Source organism: Serinus canaria, chromosome 4 (genome assembly GCF_022539315.1).
Source record: "Serinus canaria isolate serCan28SL12 chromosome 4, serCan2020, whole genome shotgun sequence".
In the NCBI taxonomy this organism is placed as follows: Eukaryota; Metazoa; Chordata; class Aves; order Passeriformes; family Fringillidae; genus Serinus; species Serinus canaria.
In genome coordinates this window covers 25,619,168-25,638,277 of record NC_066317.1, presented here as the reverse complement: position 1 = coordinate 25,638,277, position 19,110 = coordinate 25,619,168, and the positions used below count along the sequence as shown (strand labels likewise).

The 19,110-nt window shown below is 40.8% G+C and overlaps 1 protein-coding gene across 1 annotated transcript in view; it reads right to left on the bottom strand.

The window, feature by feature from the left end:
- Window positions 1–754: 754 nt before the first annotated feature.
- EGF (epidermal growth factor) overlaps window positions 755–19,110 on the bottom strand; it is a 56,159-nt gene continuing 37,803 nt past the window's right edge. Inside the window, exons 16-25 of the mRNA XM_009101542.4 lie at window positions 18,949–19,098; window positions 18,327–18,473; window positions 17,593–17,709; window positions 16,457–16,582; window positions 14,204–14,323; window positions 11,938–12,088; window positions 9,200–9,367; window positions 6,341–6,443; window positions 3,330–3,432; window positions 755–1,884 (exon numbers count right to left, since the gene is read on the bottom strand). Coding sequence (XP_009099790.3) covers window positions 1,661–1,884; window positions 3,330–3,432; window positions 6,341–6,443; window positions 9,200–9,367; window positions 11,938–12,088; window positions 14,204–14,323; window positions 16,457–16,582; window positions 17,593–17,709; window positions 18,327–18,473; window positions 18,949–19,098 — 1,409 coding nt within the window. The 3' untranslated portion in view covers window positions 755–1,660. The remainder of the gene's footprint in view (window positions 1,885–3,329; window positions 3,433–6,340; window positions 6,444–9,199; window positions 9,368–11,937; window positions 12,089–14,203; window positions 14,324–16,456; window positions 16,583–17,592; window positions 17,710–18,326; window positions 18,474–18,948; window positions 19,099–19,110) is intronic.

Sequence of the window (19,110 nt, the reverse complement as noted above, 5' to 3'; positions counted from 1 at the left end):
AGACTCAACAATGCAAAATCACTTTAGAAGTTAAATAAGTGACAACCCTCTACAAAACCAGGACTCAGTGTCGTTACTGTTTCAACAACATAAAACAAAACTGACTTCACAAAGTTACTCCAGTGTGTAACTATTTTGAATAAGAGGTAAGAGTATTTCATTACTCTTTCCCTTATTGGCTTTCAGAGCTGGTTAAAAAAAAATTACAATATTCCATACCTTTCTGGCAGGATTCAACAAGTACCAAGAAAAGCAGAATGGTAAACACAGTAATATTTGCCACTACTATCCGTCTTATGAAGTACAAGGAACATTAGTGATGGGCACCATGGCAGAGTTTAAAGGTTACAACAGCAGGCTTTAAAAATGGAGGATTGAGAGATCCCCCACAAATAATAAAATCATTATTAGTAATTCAGCTGATGCTCAGGTATCTTCCATAATGTTCTGAAAACAGCCTTAGGAAGTCAAGACAAGTTGGTGAAAATCACTTGACATCACAGAATGCTTGGAGTGGGAAGGGACCCACAAGGATCATCAAGTTCAACTCTGAAGTGAAAGGCCCATCCAGGGATTGAAGCCACAACCTTGGTGTTACCAGCACCAGGCTCTCACCTACTGACCTCACCTCTGCATGCTGCAGAGCTTTGCAAGGGAGTAAATAACCTGATAGGTGTTAGAATTGCAGTTATGAGAAAAAAGGGTTCAGCTCTCCAAGGGTTCCCTCAGGTTCAACAGGCAGCACAGATCAGTTGAGTGGAAGTCAGTCCAAACTGAGGTGGCTTTTTTGTGTTTTTGTCCCACTCCTCCTGGTCTTTTGGAACAGCAATTGACTGGAGTTCTTTCCTCACACTGCATCCCATATAATGGACCAGGTTTTGGTGCCAGGCACTCCTCTGTAAGACAAGGAGAGCTCCAGCACGTGCCTCTCCGCAGGGCAGAGGGCAGACACAAACCCACTTCCTCAGCCCAGAAATAATCTTGTTATGCTCTGAAGGACCAGTGTAGGCTGGGAAAGAAATGGAGGAATCACCTTTGCCCTCAAATGCTGCCCATGATTAATAGCATGTGCCTGCAAACCATCCTCCAGTACACAAAACCTGAGCAATTCAAGATCCTATTTGGTGCTTGCTAGACACAAGAACATCTCAGGTGGCATCCAAGAAGTTGAACTGGTCTTCCAGCAGCACTGGGGAGAGGCATATAGTGTCCAGAAAAATCTTTTAATAGGAAGGTAATTTTGAACTAATTTTTCTGCATTATCCTCCATTCCTGTTTCTCTGTCCTTGTGTTCCATTTTCTTGGCAGTTTCTAAACTCTGTGTGTGTAAAGATCACTACTTGCAACAAGCTCCCTTAGAAAATATTTATCACTGGTAAACCATCCACTTGACTCTTTTCCTCCCAGTCAATGAGGAGGCAGTCAATGAAGTTAGCAGCAGTGATACTTAAAGAGGACTCACTGCCAACACGTTCCTCACAGTAATTCCTCCAAGCAGAGATGACGGAAGGAGTGGCAAAAACTTTGTTTTGTTCTGAACAATGGTGGGGTTTTTCTAAAGCAGATTTTAATGGGAAAAAAAAAAAAAAGTTGCTTCAATGTTTGTGAGTTCCCATCCTTTGCTGACTTCCTCCTTTTCCCATTCAAACACAGACTGCTTCTAGTCTGGCTGCATCAGCAAGCTGGCTGGGGCAAGATTGCAAGGATCCCTTTCTGGCAGGGGATTGGGATGGATGCTCCAGGCAGCCTGGGGAGGGCCCTTTGCCGCTGCCGTGGACTGGCACGATTTCTCACCAGCAGGACCCTCTTCTCGGTGGCCTTGCTCTTTCTCCTCTTCTGCCAAAGTCTCTGCTGCTCTGTCACGTGTTACAGGCTGCTCTTCCTCTGGAGAAAACAGATATGTATTACTGAAAGCCATGTGAAAAGATTCACAGCTGCTAAGCGGAAGGAAATGCAGTGGCAGCTTTGAGAGAAGAAAGCTGTGAAATAAAGCACAGAATCAGGCTCAATACCTGACAGAAGAACAAAAAAGCAGGCAAAGTCAAGAACTTGCATCACATTTTAAGAAAGTATTTGTCTTAGGCTAGATTCATGGTTTTCTATTATAATACATATCAGAGAAAGGCATGCCAAGACTACCTGCCTGGCAAAATTAGAATCTCAGCTTTAAAGTCAAAAGATCTTAGAATTATTTGCTGGCATGGCATAAGAACTTCCTTTAACATGTTAAAAAAAATACCAGATTATTTACTCATCTTGTTGTCCAAGGGAGTGGAATCACTTCTGCTAAAATGTTAATGAAAAAATCAGACACCTGTCATGGGAAATTTCTGTTCCATACCTGCATCTGATAAAGCTGTAAATGAAAACAGAGTCTCCTAATGGGAAACATCAGTCTTCCTTTGCTGGACAGTGAGGTTCTACACATGTTCCCAATATTAGTGCATCTAAGTAAATGTGAGGCACATTTTCTACTGATGAATAAAGTGACTACTCAGTGTATGTCTGAGGACAGGACTGGCAATTCTGAAAATCTTGCAAGATGCCTGGATGTTTGTATCCTCAAGCATTTGTATTTGCATATTTCTAAGTGGCCGAGGCAAACTGGCTTCTCTAGTAACTTCTGCAATTAGGAAGTATATATGGTAAATAAATCAAATGTCTTAGGGTATTAGTCTTTCTCCATCAGTTCTCACCATCTGAGCAGCTAACAGATCCAAATGCCACCTAGAAGGCAGTAGCTCCTAAAATTCAGAGTGGTTCAGCTGGTAATTTGAGGGCCATGAAAGCCCATTCTGTGCTTCTGAGCCACCTGCTGCCTTTGGACCAGTGAGGAAAGGTGCATCTTCTCCATTCATCTTGTCTTTGTTTAAGCACCAGACACTGCCCAAGCAGTCAAGCACCTTGTTTAGCACAAAAAGCAGAGCTGCAGTTGCTGCCACGGGGTGAAACTTGGACTCCTCACACCTTTCCAGTTATCTTGCCTGAACAAATAAGGACTGTCAAAGTGTACTGTTCCATGGACATCCATTCCCCAGCAGTAGGATGAGCATAACTTCACCTGCAAAGCTCTGAAGGTCTTTGTTAATGCAAACATCTGATATTACTCTATCACAAGAATCCTCTGGCTTGTTCTGTGTGAAAGCACTGTTGTAGTGTAGTTTCTAATGATTAATCTGCAAAATATAGGAGTGAGTGGTCTCTTCACATCAATACAAACATGGGCTCTGCCAGAAATAAAATCTGGATTTCTCTGTCTCCTCTAGCAGCCACTGCTCCTGCTGGCACAAGGTGAGGAGAGATCTAGTAAGGAAGGACATCCTACTCACCAGATCCTGAAGGACAGGCAGGATGAGGATCTGCTGTCTCACACTCAATTAGATCAACTGCTTTAGTCTCCAGAGAACTGTTACCCTCCTTAAAAACCGCAAACTGCAAACACATACAATATGCACAGAATATGCAGGGCCCAAATTAAAAAAAAATGAATTGGTTTTCTGAAACCCAAGAGACAAACTAAAAGGGCCACACACACCAACCACAGAACAGGGAAAAAGGTCATCCTGGCTTCTGGGATGACCCCCTCCCCCTGCAGGTAATTTGAGTTGATGACAGCCCCAATCTTTGGAAAGTGCACAGTCTCAGTCTAGCTAAGAACTACTCTCTTGCTTTGAAAATCAGCATTTCCAATGGCAAGGACAAAAGTTCATGAAAATCAACCCTCTCCATAGTACTGAGGGCCATTTTTAAAGTATTAAAGATATCTTCAGGAATCTAGACATCAGAAAACCCTGTCAAACACAGGGAAGGAAGCCAGCCTCCCTTCCTGGCTCTCAGCATCTCCTGCAGGATGTGGTTCCATCACGCCACAGTGACAGTGAAAGTCAGAAGATGAGACCCTCTGGGGGAACATGCTGAAAGGACCAGGGGTAAAACAGAAAAAAATGGGGTAGAGGAAAGCAATGTGAAGCACTATGATGAAATTGTACAGAGGGAAAGATGAAAAACCCTTAAAGGGGGGAGGTTTAAAGAGCAGAGACAGGGAAGAAAACATCTGTAAATAAGATGTTCCAACCAAAGGGCTGACAGATTCAGGGGTCCAGGTGGATAACTGGTGGATTTATGTGGATAGAATACACACCTAGCAGGTGCACCTATTTAGGCACCAGTTAATTTCTGTAAAACCTGAACTCTTACATCTGCTAACCCACATGAGACCAACCCCTGGCAGAGACACACACAGTTCTGCAAAATATATTTGACTGTGCAAAGCAAAATGGTTGGTGGATGAAAAGCCTCAGAATAGCATCAAAATCCAGGCACATGCAGAAGTTACCAAGGCTTACATATCAGTAGGACTAACCCAGCCTGGCTTATGGAACTCTAATATGAATGTAAAACAATATGTAAGAATACCCTCAGCTAATTGCACACCTGCCTGGCAGAGAAGATGTAAAGGGAAAAGTGAATGATGCTTGTTCAATTTGTAGATGCAGTTTCAGTATCATGATACCTAACTTTTGATGTGTGTGATAGCACAAAATCTTGCTATCCTCTGCATCAAGCCAGACAGGCAAGACCAAGCAAGTCTTCGCACTCTCTCTCAGCAGCCTCACAAATGAGCAGTGGCAGTGAGGACCATGAATGAGTGAAATTCATGAGCTCCTTACAATTACTGCATACACAAGATACAATCCCAATATGAAGTCCTTTGTTAAAATCATTAACATTGTGTAGCTCAATAGTACCCAAAAACCTTAAAAGTTGAGCAGCTACAGTTTTCTGTCCTTGATGTAGTATAACCTTCTTTTTTTTATTTTTTACATAAAGCTCTGCAATAACCTCCTTGAAGTGAACAGCACAAATGAACAACTTCCCACAGCTTTTTGGCAGCTCTAGATGTTCTAACCTGAGTGCATGCATGCATGAAGCCCTGGTGAGCTTAACGATCAATGGCTACATCAGCACAGAGAAAATCACATGCATGAAACCACAGCAATCGTTACTGAGTAAGCACCAGTAATTAGCACAGGGTCAGTGATTTCCTCTGCCAGTGTGTGCAACAAGCCATTGCAATAAATTCCTTTATTAATGTGTTCAATGTCTCCTGGTGCACAGTGAAATGTAACACAGATGTATAGTAGATGTAAAAGCTTGATTTGTTTTTTGTTGATTCAGTCCATTGCTTAGCTGTTTAATTACTTTATATACAAGCAAAAATGTCACTGGTGACCAGCATTAACTGCAGGGTCAGCAGGAGGTGGGGACAGAGCTGATGGGCTGCAGGCCACATGGAGCACTGCTCCCAGGCAGTGAACTGTTCTCAGTCCCAACAAATGTTTCTGCTTTTCTCAACTTCAGGTATTTTACAAACTGTGGATTTTACTTCTGCTCTGGACCAGTTATGGCATTGCCATGACTCAGCTCATTTGCTGTCCAACACCTGAAGGAAAGGTGCTGATAATAAAATGTGCATAAGAGTATGCAGTTGACCAGCTAAGGAACAATATGCCATAACCAGGGTCAAGTTCTACCAAGATATGTTTGACAGTGTGCTTCAGTGGCTACCCACTCACAAGTCCTGCCAGACACTCTCACTAAATCTCTTGCAAGGCCATTCTAAGAGTCTCAGACTGAGCACAGAAGCAGCCACAGATGCCAATTATGTCACTTGACAACTTCAAGTTCCAACTGCAATCACCCAGCTGTGTAATGTTATTCTAATGCCAGTCAGAGCTAGATCCTTCAACCAGATTTTATAGGGCTAAAAACAGCTTCAAAAATGACAACAGCCACAGGCCTGCACAACCAGACCATGTCGACATTCTTACCTACACCAGTGCAAAATTGGAACTTAATATATCCTACCAAGCTGCCTGATAAAATCCTTGTTGTTTTTCTTTACAAGGCAGCAGCTTCTAATACAAGACATTTAATTTCATCAAGCCTCAAAATAGAGTTCAACATCTCATGTAGCACACACAATGCTTGGCTTCCAAGGAGGCTTTTTTTCAGCGGGCATACTTTCCTGTGAAAATAACTGTGTGATATGCCATGTCATCACATTGCCATTTCCTTAATTTAGAACACAGTTCCCCAACTGTTGTGCTCAAAGCTAACAATAACACTGGCTAATGGTTGCAATACATCCAGGCAGCTGTGAACTTTGAGGGATAACAATGAGGTAAGATGAACTAGGGTTCACAGCAAAGCGCCTGATGACTCTAGCAGTTATTTAATGTATTTAAGATGTGAATTATTTGATGGATAATCTCAAGTGGATCCCTAACACTCTTTGATCCTTCCTGATTCCCTCTCCCCTCCATATTAATATGGTTACCAGAGAGTTGTTGCCAGTAGGTGTTACGCTCTCGTTGTCAGCACGGCTGCTGGCGGCTCTTATCACTTCTGCACAGAGATTCTTCTTATACAAATTCTGACTTCTGCAACAGAACAAAAGCTGAAGCCAATTATTTTGCTTTGAGAGGAACAGATGCTTTTTTCACACATTATCCTATCAGTATTCACAGAAGTACATATATTTTGTTTTCTCTCACTGGTTTGTGTATTGCTATCCATTACCACACAGTGGTTAAAACAAATAGCTTGTCAGAAAAAGAAGTCAGCAAGAAGTGCACAAATGCTTGTTCCGATGTGACGTCTGTAAAAGGTCATTCATTGGAATGAACAATAGCCCTCATAATTTTAACTAGACCCTTCCATTTTCTTACATTATTCTATTTATAATACATTTGTCTTACAAAGATTTGTTTCAGCCAATGCAATGAAGAGTGATTGTGGGTGAAGCTCAGAAATAAAAAGCTGACTGTATTTTTGTACACTGTTGGTAGCTACAATTATGAAAGTCACTTTTGTATTCATCTGCATCATTTATGCAAAGCAACAGTTTCAGAAGTTACTATGAAATAAACAAACTGAAAGTCTCAAAAAGCTTGGAAATGAGCTCTTCCAGGAAAAAATTCATGACCCACAGAATTGGCTTTAGGGAAAAAGCTATGAGCGCAATCTGGAGCTAGAAAAGGTACAAATAATCAGCTCTAAGAGGCTACTTCCATAAATTTAAAGACTGTAATTTTTGCAGTTAAACAGTCATCACTTATAAGGCAGTATTAAAAGCCCATATAGGTCCAAAGAAAAACAATTATTTTACTTCTCTTGAGATCCACATCAGCATATCTTTATTCACTTTACAAACACATTTTTGCCCTTCTAAGCATCAGCTAAAAAAATTAATGTTATAGTCTTCAAATTCCAGAAATCTGAGTTTATAACATCTTTTTGCTTGATCTATTTTATCTAAAATTTAACAGATATTTACCAACAAAAATAGGAATTTTCCTTTTACTTAGAAATTTTCCTTTTATTTCTACACAGCTTTTATATACTAACTGAGAAAGTTCACATGGCATAATTATCATGTATTGCTCCCTTCATGAAAATACAACATAAATAAATGTTGCTCTGTGTGGCCTTGGCCAATTGAGCTGGAGGAATTGTCGGTATTGAATCTATGATTCAGGTTTGGCTTTTTTTTGTGGAAAAGAGTTCTTTTCTTTCCAAGAAAGATAAGAAACTTGGCATACTATACAGTCAGACTGCATAAACCTAACATTAAGCATCACGCAGAGCTCTTCAGCAGACAACAGTGACTGAACAAACCAACACAACTCTGCAGCACACTCGGCCTTCAGTTCCCACATTTTCAAACTGGCAGGTGTAGACTTCCATCTTCATTTCCTTCAATTAAAAGGAGATTGGCATCTCCTTTTTGCAGGGGAAGGAACAGGACTATCAAAGACTTAATCGGTACATTTTGAAATACAGTAGATTATCTGAAAAAGTGGTATAGCAATTTCAACCCAAATACTGGTTCCCAGACTCCAGTTAAATAGGGATTTTAGACCAGCAGTTTAATTTTGATCTGGTTATACTAGTAATTGCTGCAGTTCAAACTCAGTCAAGTGTGTAATTGAAAACCTGTTGTTGTGGTAAATAGTTATATTGATCAAAAGCATTCAGCAAGAAAGAAACATAAATCTGGGAGAAATTACAAAAGAGAGAGGAAGGGAAGAAATTTAATTCTTTCATACCTTTAAACAAAATGATATTCTGTTTATTTTTCATAACACAACATATGAAATATATGAGAAATATAAGAATCTCAAATTTTTCTGTTCTTTATATATCCACGGATTGGAATCTGAACCCCAGGTTATAACAAAAAAACAGGGTGCACTTTGCTTTAATTCTGGGCCCCTATCACTAATTAATAGAAAATAAGAAATGTTGCTGCTTCTCTACTCTTGTGGACTAACTGTGCCAAGAACCATCAAATAAGAATGAAATATACTAGCTTCCATAGTTAAATTCTTTTGTAGCTTAACTTTTTATATCTAGGAGAGTCTAATTTTAAAATTGACCTAAACCACAAACAAAAATCCTGCATTTAAATCAGCCTCTGAGAACAGCTGTCTGCCAAGGTCATGACCAAAAGACTCTAGCTTAAATGCTTAATACTTTCCAGTCTAAGGGACACCGATGACATTTAATTTCACATCAGACTGGGTTCTTAAATAGTGACCATTGGAATTCTTTCTGCCCCAGGAAGAATCCCAAATCAGTGCAATTCATTACAGCCATGGAAAATGCCAGGGAGTACTTTTACAGCAGATGTGCTTAGACTCACTCCCCTGATTTTACTCTCTCTCCTGCCAGGAAAACTGTTTCCATGTTCACTGCTGGAAGCATCACTCTGTAAGTTTACCTTGGGAAGGTTAGTAGGCAAAGAAATTTTCAGGTGGAATTCTACACTGGGGAACAAAAACCAACTCATTGAATAGCTGGCAGAGAAGAGCCAACATCCACCATGAGAGTTTCAGACATCTAGAGGTGTGAAGGGAAACCCAGGAAGAAGTAAATGGCATCTCCCTGAGCTCTAGCAAGGTCTGCTCTCCATCCCTCCAGACACGTTTGCCCACTAACACCAAGGTGGGTTCTGCGGGCAGGGGACACGCCAGAACTTTCTCTGTTATTCCCAGAGCCAGTTACTGAAAAGGAATAGAAGAGGAGCTCCCATCAGCTGAGGGGTAGCTCACGTTCTGATCCCCCAGCCCTCGGTGAAAGCAGCAGCAGCAGCAGGGGCAGGAGCAGCAGGGCCCCGCGGTGCTGGCGGCAGTACCTGCGGCAGTAGGCGGCCAGGGCGGCCAGCAGCAGCAGCAGCAGCGCCAGCGCGGCGGCGCCCGCGGTGATGGCGATGCTCCGCACCTTGGCCCGGCCGGCGCGGTGCTGCTCCCACCACTCCAGGTCGCTGAACTGGCAGCGCTCGCCCACGTAGCCCGTCACACAGCTGCCGAGGAAAGAGGGACACGCTGAGCGGCGGCAAGGCACAGACCCAGCCCCTTCCATCCATCACCTCGCATAGATGCACCACTGACCACCACTACAGTAACGTCTGGCTCATTTTAGCATGGGGAAGACAAAATCGTTTTAAAGGTATGCGGTTGAAACCTGCAGAATCCAATATTAAAAGTCTTTTTATTTTTCTTTTTTTTTTTTTTCTGTACTGTTATTTTTTACTGGTATTGAATTGCCTACAGAATTATACAGAAAGGTTGTCATTACCAGATTCCTACGGGTTAAAAAGTAGGAAAAAAAGTTTCTTAAATCCTGTAAATCCTGCTGTGTGATTAGTGTTTCCCTAGGATTTTCCATTAAACTTCTTTCAGCAGCAAGCTTCCCTTTCTTTAAAGTAGGCAGGACAGGAATGACTTGTATTTTCAGAGTGATTCGATTAAGAGAATCAAATTTTAATCTGAATCTTTACTGAAAAATTAAAGAAGAATGTGTTTAAAAAACCCATGCGTAACAAATATCTTCATTTAGAAATATCTTCAAAACTTACTTTGAATATAAGCTTCTTCTGTATACAGTTTTTGTTTATTTGATTGGTTTTACCATTGTAAAACCCCAAACAGAAATACCCTATCGATGCATGAAACCCTCAAATCAAAATTACTAGAAAGTGAGAAATACATCAAAAAAATAATCTCAGCCTAGTTTTACTACACAAGGCAAGACATAAATAATAAATGGAAAAAAGGAGAAGTCTATTCAGTTCATAGCAATCCCTCAGCAATGTAGGCTCAACTCATCACAATTCTAATTAGTCTCATTTTACTCAAGTCCACGAGCTAGTCCAAAGAAGAAAATGAAGCAGGATTTGACCTGCAGCAGCTTTTACCCAATGTCATGAAAATATTATATGAGCTTTCATTATTAAGTCAGGCACAAGCACTCTCATTCTGTTAAAATTTAGAATGCATATGTGCATTCTAGCAGAAGGCAGAAAAAATGCTAATTTGTTAATGTTAAATTACAATGAATTTCAAACATGCTGGCAGATCTACTTTCTAGTGTAGGGTCTTTAATAAATTAAAATACAAATCACATTTGTTATGTGGTTTTTGCCGGATAACATTTTTCCATTCCTTCCCTTCTGTAGTTAATACATCAGAGCCTACATGAATGAATGCTGCCATCTAGTGAGGATTCAGCGGGGACAGAATCCAACAATGCCCACGCACAAATCCCAACACCATGGCTGAGCATGGTTGCTCTCAAATTTTTTGACTGATTCCACTTCCAAAACTGAAAAATATGTACATTTCAATTCTCATTTAGCACTAACACCTAACAAATAAAAGGTAAAAAAAAGTGATCCAATTTGAAAGTTCTGCAGGTTTAGAGTCTTCAAGAGAAGACACTTCTGAAGTGAAAAATGATAGTTTACTCTGACTCTAAAAGTTACAATAAAAATCCAAATCCAGAGATAGGTAATTCAAAAAGTACCAGAGACGACCATGAGTCTGTGTCCTGTAATGACTTTGCCCAAGGGCTTTGCTGAGCTCAAGTGATCCACAGCACAAAGCATTGATTTCATTCCCATATGTGCACATGAGACACATTCCATTCATATTCTTACAGGTACACAGGTCTGTAGGCAGGGGTGACCACTCATACTTTAAAAAAGGAAAGCCTGAGACACAGAGAGAGATTTTCCTACCCTGGAACAGCATCCACCCCCTGTACAGGTCTCACTTACCACCTGTGACCCTGGGGGAGGAGGCAGGCATTGGATTTGTCCTATTGTAAAGATCTTATGCTTGATTTCAGAGAAAGATTCTGAGTACAGCTCCAAATATAATCAGGTTACACACTTAAATGCCAGCACTAATTGTTTTGAAGAAATGATTACCCCATGGGACTAGGTTGTCACATTGACCAAGCCAAGGCTGACTTCTGGAGAGATGAGATTCTCCTTGCTTTTATCAGTACCTGCATTTGGGGAACCCAGAGTTAGGCTTCACAAAAATATTGACAGGGGAAGCAGGTCTCAATTTTGAGGTCTCATTGTAACTCTCCCTGGTTTTAAGAGGGCAAGTATATCCTACCCATTTCTGCCTTTCTGTAACAGAAGATGCTGACACTAGAAGATTGCTCCCTGGCCCCAGTCAGAGAAGACCAGACAGAGGTGTCCTCTTCCATCCCAGTGAATGCTACACATGAACAGCAAAGCCAACAGGGAGGTGCAAGTCAGCAGGACATGTACAGGAGACAGAGAAGGCACCTCTTTCAAGTAATTTAACAATTTACCTCCCATTTCCAAAGTAAAGAATCAAGTGCTCGGGGAACAAATCCAATCCTTGCAATATTGATGACAATGGGTGTGAATGGAGTGGCCATGCACCAAAAATTACTCTGATCACTTACAGGAAAGAGGAGATTCAAATGCTAATGAGTGACATGAGGGATGAACAGATCATTCATGGCCAAACTCTTCACTGCCTGCAGTAAACTGAGGGTAGCATTCCAAGGGTGCCATTGTTCAGCAGAGAAAATACAAATTTCTGTACTTACTTGCAGGCATAGTCTTGTAGGTCAGAAACATAATTGCACACTCCACCATGGAGGCAGTAGGACTCGTAGGAAGGAGGGCATCCCACAACATCACCTTGCACAGCCCTTGTAGGGTACTCACTGCTGACAGCAGCTGGGGGAACAGTAGATTCTGAAAGAGATGGTTTCACAAGGACATCTCAAACCTTTGGCCTCATTGGCAACATAATCTTACTAAGGAGTTCCAGAACTTCAAGGTACCAAACTAGATAAAAATATCCAATTTCTATTAATTACTTGGTTTTACCTATTTTATTATGTTGTTATCAAACTTAGGCAAGCAGAAATATGGATAAAATTACTAAATATAATACAATTATATGGAAGTATTATTTATAAATAGACCTTATTATTTATTATTATACTTCATTATTTAGAAAACTATAAATATTAATTGATCATATTATTAGCATGATACAATAATATCTTAACATCTTAATATATTAATACAATATATAAATATCTAAATATTTTAGATTTACAGTGAAAAACTGACAGTGATTGACTGAGTTCTGTGTGTTTAGATGTATGAGCCCAGCCCTGTAGAAAAACTGCACCAACTGTCTAGGAGCTTGCTCTGAAAATATTTTTGCAACTTATGCAGCTTGGTCATATGGTAGATCTCTACCATGCATAAACTAGCAGGTGAGAGGCAGAGGTGAAGGGTGACTGTATTTCATGCACTTGGATCTCACACTCAAAAGCTTTGACAAGAAACTTGTCATTCTTATGCAGATTGTTTCTACTCTGCTGCCATTCAGTTAATTGCACCTATGTGTGATGGCAGATCACATTTTTTACTGTTTCAGGCTAGCTTAGGTACAGATAAGATTATCACTGGGGGAGCAGGGAGCCTGTGGTTCTGCCAAAGCATTCTGCAGCCTGCTCTGAATCACACTTGCTCCCACCTACACACCTATCCAAACTTGCTAGTTTTAAAGGTGGCACTAATATCTCTGCACAGCATGAGCACAGTGCAGACATGCCCCCACAGAAAAGGAGTGCTTTCATGCCTACTTGGATGCCACAACAAACCTGTAGGTCAGAACAGAACAGCTACGTGGCAAAGAATTTCCGGCAGTATGGATTAGCAGAGACACACCCAATCATTCTCACACAATTACGGGGTCAGTTCTATGACTCACACCAGTTTTATTGCAACATGACCTTCAATGACATTTGGGTTTTAAAATTTCATTTGCAGGAGAACTGCCATGGCAAAGAGCCTGAATGGAAAGGGATGAGTGATTATAGTGAACCCCAGGTGTGCATGCATTCAGCAAAGAAAATTTCATCTCGCTAAAAGAGCTTATTAGGCAAAGAGCTATGTGTGTTAACATCTATAAAGACATGGGATCAGACTGACACGTGAGGGACCTAGGAAACATTACTTCCAGGTCATGCATCATTTAAAATCATCATTTCCTGAGTGACACCTGAAACTACTGAAAGATTAAGTGACTGAAATGGGAGTGGGAGTCCTGATAGGTACTCTATTCAAGAAAGCCATAATTTCCTTGTTTTTCTGAAGAAAGAGCTCTGTGACAATGTCCCTCCATCATCAGAAAGTCACTCAATCTTGAGTAAAATTCACCCTGACCAAGAAGGTTGATACAGAGTAAAAGAATGAGTCACTCTCATTTTCAGAGAATGCTGCTACCTCATTGAGGCACCAAAATGAAGGCCAAATAGTCACTAGTGCTGAACTTTTAGCAGTTCCCTTCAGTAAATTGATAATCAGATTTTCTAAGGAGTTTCAGAGCCCTTTTGAATAATTAGTGACTGGAACTGAAAGACAAGCTTATACTGAAGAATGAAATGGCACTTAAATCATGTGCATTTCCTCTGCTAGCCCTCTGCAAAGTAACAGAAGGCACGGAGAGTTTGGAAAATGGCACAGACTGAAATTACTCTCAAAAAATCTTACTTCCAAGGAGCATTAACTTCTGCTGTAGATTGTAAATGACATTTGATAGATTTGTTGGTACATTTAGATAGTGAAAAATTTACATTGAACCTTAATGTACATATTTCCTTACTAAACTTGGATCTGTTCTCCTTAGTTCACCACAAAACAGCTTCCTAAAGGCAATGCTAAATGGATCCACAATCTGGTCAGGATGTTACTATACATGGATGACTTAGTTTCCAGATATAACAATTTATCCAAGGACACAGCTCTTAATTTAGGGCCGCTTTGCTTTATTGGCTCACTCCATTTACTCACTGCAACCGTCGCCAGTTCCTGAAGCATGATCAGCACACGAGCAAGTGAAGTTTCCCTCTGTGTTTGTGCAGGTCATGTTCTCTCCACAGGTGTGGGACCCCGTCTTGCACTCATCAATATCTGTCAGCCAAAGAGTCTGCAGTTAGAAGAATGAAATGCCTCAGAGCATCGGCTAAAAGGGCAGCAGTAGCAGCACTGCTCTCCCCAGGCAGTGGGGAAAACACCAGAGACCTCTCCCTCTGCAAGTATGCCTTCATGGAAAGCCCAATGGAAAAGCAACCAGCCCACTTCCTATAGCAAAAGTATGCTGGGCTGCTGCAGAAACTCTCCTCAGGGAGAAGGAGGGTTACATTTCCCCATGAAATGTAACAAATACAGCAGAGTTGAAGAGGAGACTTATTTGTACCAGATGTATTCTCCTGGCATTGCTAGTCCTAGCATGCAGCCTGGATCCATATGTTGGCATTCTTGCAGAAGGGTTTGGGAGGGGAGAGCTGCCCACCCCTGTACCACCCACCTAGTTCAGCCTAACAAGAGTTTAGGCAGAAAAAAAGTGTCTAGAAACCTACATGTTTATTCAGTTTGTGTAAACACTTCAATGAGTGAGGTTTTGAGTGACTGTGAAGATGCTCCCTGACTACAAGGGTTTCCAGGCTCAGAGAACATGTTAGGTTCATGCACCTCTCTCACCCCCATTCTGCTGCACACCCTCCTCCTGCCCCCACATCTTCTCTCCAAAGCCCACGGCAGCAGCTCCTGCCAGGCTGGCCACCTGCACCTTGCTAAGTGCCAAAGCACCCCCTCAAAGGTGAAACCTTTGGTTCACACAGCAGAGTTTGAGAGCTTCTAATTCATTTTATGAACCATCAGCAGAATGAATGTGCCAGGTCTACTTCAGGGAATCCCAGATCTGCTACCCCAATTTTTGTGAAATGATTGCTTAAACTGCTTAGAATTTTTCTACAGCAAAATTAACACGATCTAGCTCAAAACAGCATAAAAAATTCAGAGCACTTAAAAAAAGGGGGGGTGGGAAGGGGAACACAACTGCTGCAGCATATTTCAAGAAATGTGATTTCACCAACACCACATGAACTCATTGTGTGTTATCACTGAACATACCACCACATTCCTGAACACTGTGCATGTATGTGGGTGCTTACAACTGAAGCACAAAATCACTTACCAATTTCTGGCTTTCACAGTACATTTCAAGTCATCAAACACAAAATTAATTTCAGTTATGTTTACATCTTAGTAATACTACATCGTTTATCTGCTGAGAGTCTATTTTCTGGACTTAAGGACTTCAGGAAAATAATAGACTATTTTTCAACGACAGTGGAAGCTACTACATCCTGAACAACTATTCCACAGTATAGTGGTAAGACAGTAAGAGCCCAGGGCTGCTTGAGGGCTTGCCTTCTAGTTTGTGCTGGGTCAGCAAGAGGACCTTGTCACTTCTGAGAGCACTTCCATCTGCACTTCCAAACACCCTCAAAGACATGAGCTCTGTCTCTGACCTCTGCAGGCAAAAGGCCTCAATTCTTCTGCCTCTGATACTTTCCACATTCTACCCATAATAATGATATTGTTTTTAATTTTTCAGTCATCCTAATCAGTGTTGAAGAACCAAGCCCAGTAAAGATTATGTAAGAATTAGTTCAAACGTACTGGGCTTTGAATTAGGCTATAAAGGAAAAAAGTAAAAGAAAAGGACAAAAGAGAAGGCAAGACTCTCATAAAGCTCTGCACAAACTGTGTGCTCATCAAATACTGGAGAGAAAAAGCTTCCTGTTCATATTTACCACTAAAATGGATTAAGAATTTAAGAGACGTAGGGAATGAACTAAAGACCTGGCATTACAGCTGGATGGGAAAATCAGTGGGTCTGATTATTAACAAGACTCTAAATGTACTCAAGTTGTCAGTGTCACACCTTGAACCTCATGCCTATTAAACAGACCTGGAATTATTTGATGAGTATTATGACACACTCAATACCTGCTTTCGTTTATATTCATGGCAACGATTTCCAATAAAGCCCTACTGCTTCACCTCCACTTCCCTCCCCCCTCTCTCCTTCTGCAGCCACTAAAAACAGTGCAAACACCGAGAGGAGATATTCACTGACAACTACAAGCTTTGCATATTGATCAACTGCTGATGTTACCACGCTTCAAACAGGGAGGATGGAACCACCGAGGCAGAAATGCCTTCCAGACAGGGCAGAGCCCTCTCACATGCCCCTACCATGGCAATGGACTCCATCTCCAGTGTAGCCCTCCAGGCACCGACAGACGTAGCCCCCTTCCGTGTTGATGCAGTCGGACACGCTTCGGTTGCAGCGGTCCGCGCGCACCGCGCACTCGTCCACGTCTGGGGACACAGCAAGGGACAGCACACGGGGGTCAGGAACCAGCACACTGCTCAGTACACTGAGGCATCTGCACCATGCATCTCCCTCACTCTGCTGTCACTGGGCATTTGGGCACATGAAGCAAATGGGAAGAGAAGGACTTTGTGGGGTTTTTGGTGTGAAGTTTGATGGGGGTGTTCTAAAATCCAAGTGAGTCAATGAAATGATATCACAAATATCATTTGCTTAAAAAAAAACTGTTCAGACGAAATTAGCTGATTCAAAAATACTTTCATGTTATAGAATCATATAATCTATTAAGTTGGAAAAGACCTCTAAGAGCATTTAGCAACTTTGTTTTATAAAAGAACACACAGGCTTAAAAAACGAAAAAGTACTACAGTGGAAAAAATGTGTGCCTATTTCAGCTTACAATTTTTCCCTTTCCATAGTAACACAGATTCTTCTGAGTCTCTTCATGCTTAGCCACGAAATGGTATTTTTTTTCTGTTTCTAACATCTTCCTCTCTTGACCTTTGTGAGAGCAAAACAGTTATTCCATTTATGTTGCAATCAGGACCAGAAACCTAAAACCACCCTAAGCAATGTTTCACATGGCTGTTGGAGTCTTTCTAGTGCTTGAAAGAATTAGAGCAGCACTTTATATAAATATTACATCAGGAATACTAATTTTGAAGAGCTTCCTTATGTTTAAATTATACATTAATTTTCATGTTTATGGACTGAGCTTTTATAGTTAGTCAATTTTTACAAATAAATACATTATACCTTCTATTATCCATGTTATTGCTTGTTAATATTAATAGGATTAACACTCATGGCTCAAAGGGAGAAAAAGGCATGTGATAATTGGCCATTTCATCTCACATGCTTTCTGCTCATCATCCTTTTCATACTATTGACCTTTCTCGGCCTCACACAGCAGAGCTGCCAATGTGAAAGGAGAAAGATTTTCTTCCTCCCCCCCAGTCTACAATTTTTGAAAAGTTATAATAATGTTTTTTATTACCATAGCATGATTTCCCCTTCCTGGTAAATCCTTTCAAACACTGGCACATAGCACCATCTTCCAGCAAAACACATTCTGCATTGACATAACATTCTAGTGCAGTGCAGTCATCTTCATCTATAGCATCAGGAAAAAAAAAAATTAGATGTATTTGGAAATATCAAAGGAGGTAGTGTATATCTATATTACAGAAAAACTAAGAAAACCAGAACAATACAGTCAGAGGTTGAAACTTAGGTCTCCAGGATTAATAATGACAAGCCAATACAATCACTGCAGCTGTTCTCTTTGTCTAGATGGAGTTGACATGTTGCTTAGTATCAGGATTTCTGAATATTTTATTCAAAACCTATTGCAAATGTTAATGATCTAGTGTCATCAAAGATATGTAGAATTCAATAGGCTTATTTTAACTTTTTCAGAGGAAAGCAATATAATTTAAAAACCTAAGGGAGAGACTTTCTCAAGTGTTCCATATTAGAAATGTTTGTTCTCTAGACCAGGATAATATTATCAATTTTTGTTGATATAGCCAAGGAATAGAGACACAAACAAAAAAAGCCGCCCTACCTGGAATAATTGCACAGATCCAAGTTCTCGTTAGAAGCTTAAGAGAGTGAATACCACCAGTCTCAAGGAACCTTTCTTTCTTTAAGGTCTATTACTTCTTTCTGTTCTATAAGGCTGTTCAGAGCCTCAGAGCAAGCCTAAGGAAGATAACCATCAGACTATACCTGATACCATGATTTCAGCTGTAAAAGAAATTATTTTCTGCTTTTCCCCATTGTCTGCATCCTTAAAAATCCCAGTACTCCGTGTGCTCTGGAGCACAGTCTCTGGTGGTGGCATTGGCATTATCTCCTTGTGCACAGAGACACTTCCTGAAAAAGACAAGATAAAAATGACATGGACTATTTAAATCCACTGAAATAGCCATCTGATTTTCAAATACTTGTGCATTTTCCAATAATCATGGTGGTTTCCTTTTAAAACAAGCCCCAGGATCCTCTCAGACTAACCTGCTTCTGACATCAAATTATTCCTAAAGGCACTCACTGGTGAGTTTTCTCAAATACAAAAGAGAGGAAATGTGACTCATTGCTCACAATAATTGTCTGCATTGCACACACTTTTTTCACTGCTAAAATGCCAGGGAAAAATTACAGTGTTCAGACAACAGGTCTGTTGCCTTGTTGTCCCAAGGACAAAATTCCAGCATTTTCATTCTTCAGAGAAACCTCATTCCTTATGTTAGAGCAAGGTGAATTTTTCCAATGCTAGCAATGTAGCGATCCAATGTCAGGATCCTCAAGGGTTTGAGGGGAGGGGATCTTTTTGGGAACTGGAGGACTGTACCTGCTGTTGAGTTGGAAGAATCCAGAGCATGACAGGATTTTCCACCTTGAGTTTTCACAAATCCTGGATAGCACTTGCAGTGGACAATTCCAAAACTGTTTTCACAGATGTGATCACAGCCTCCATTCTCATAAAGGCAAGGATTTGCCCCTAGTGAAGAAA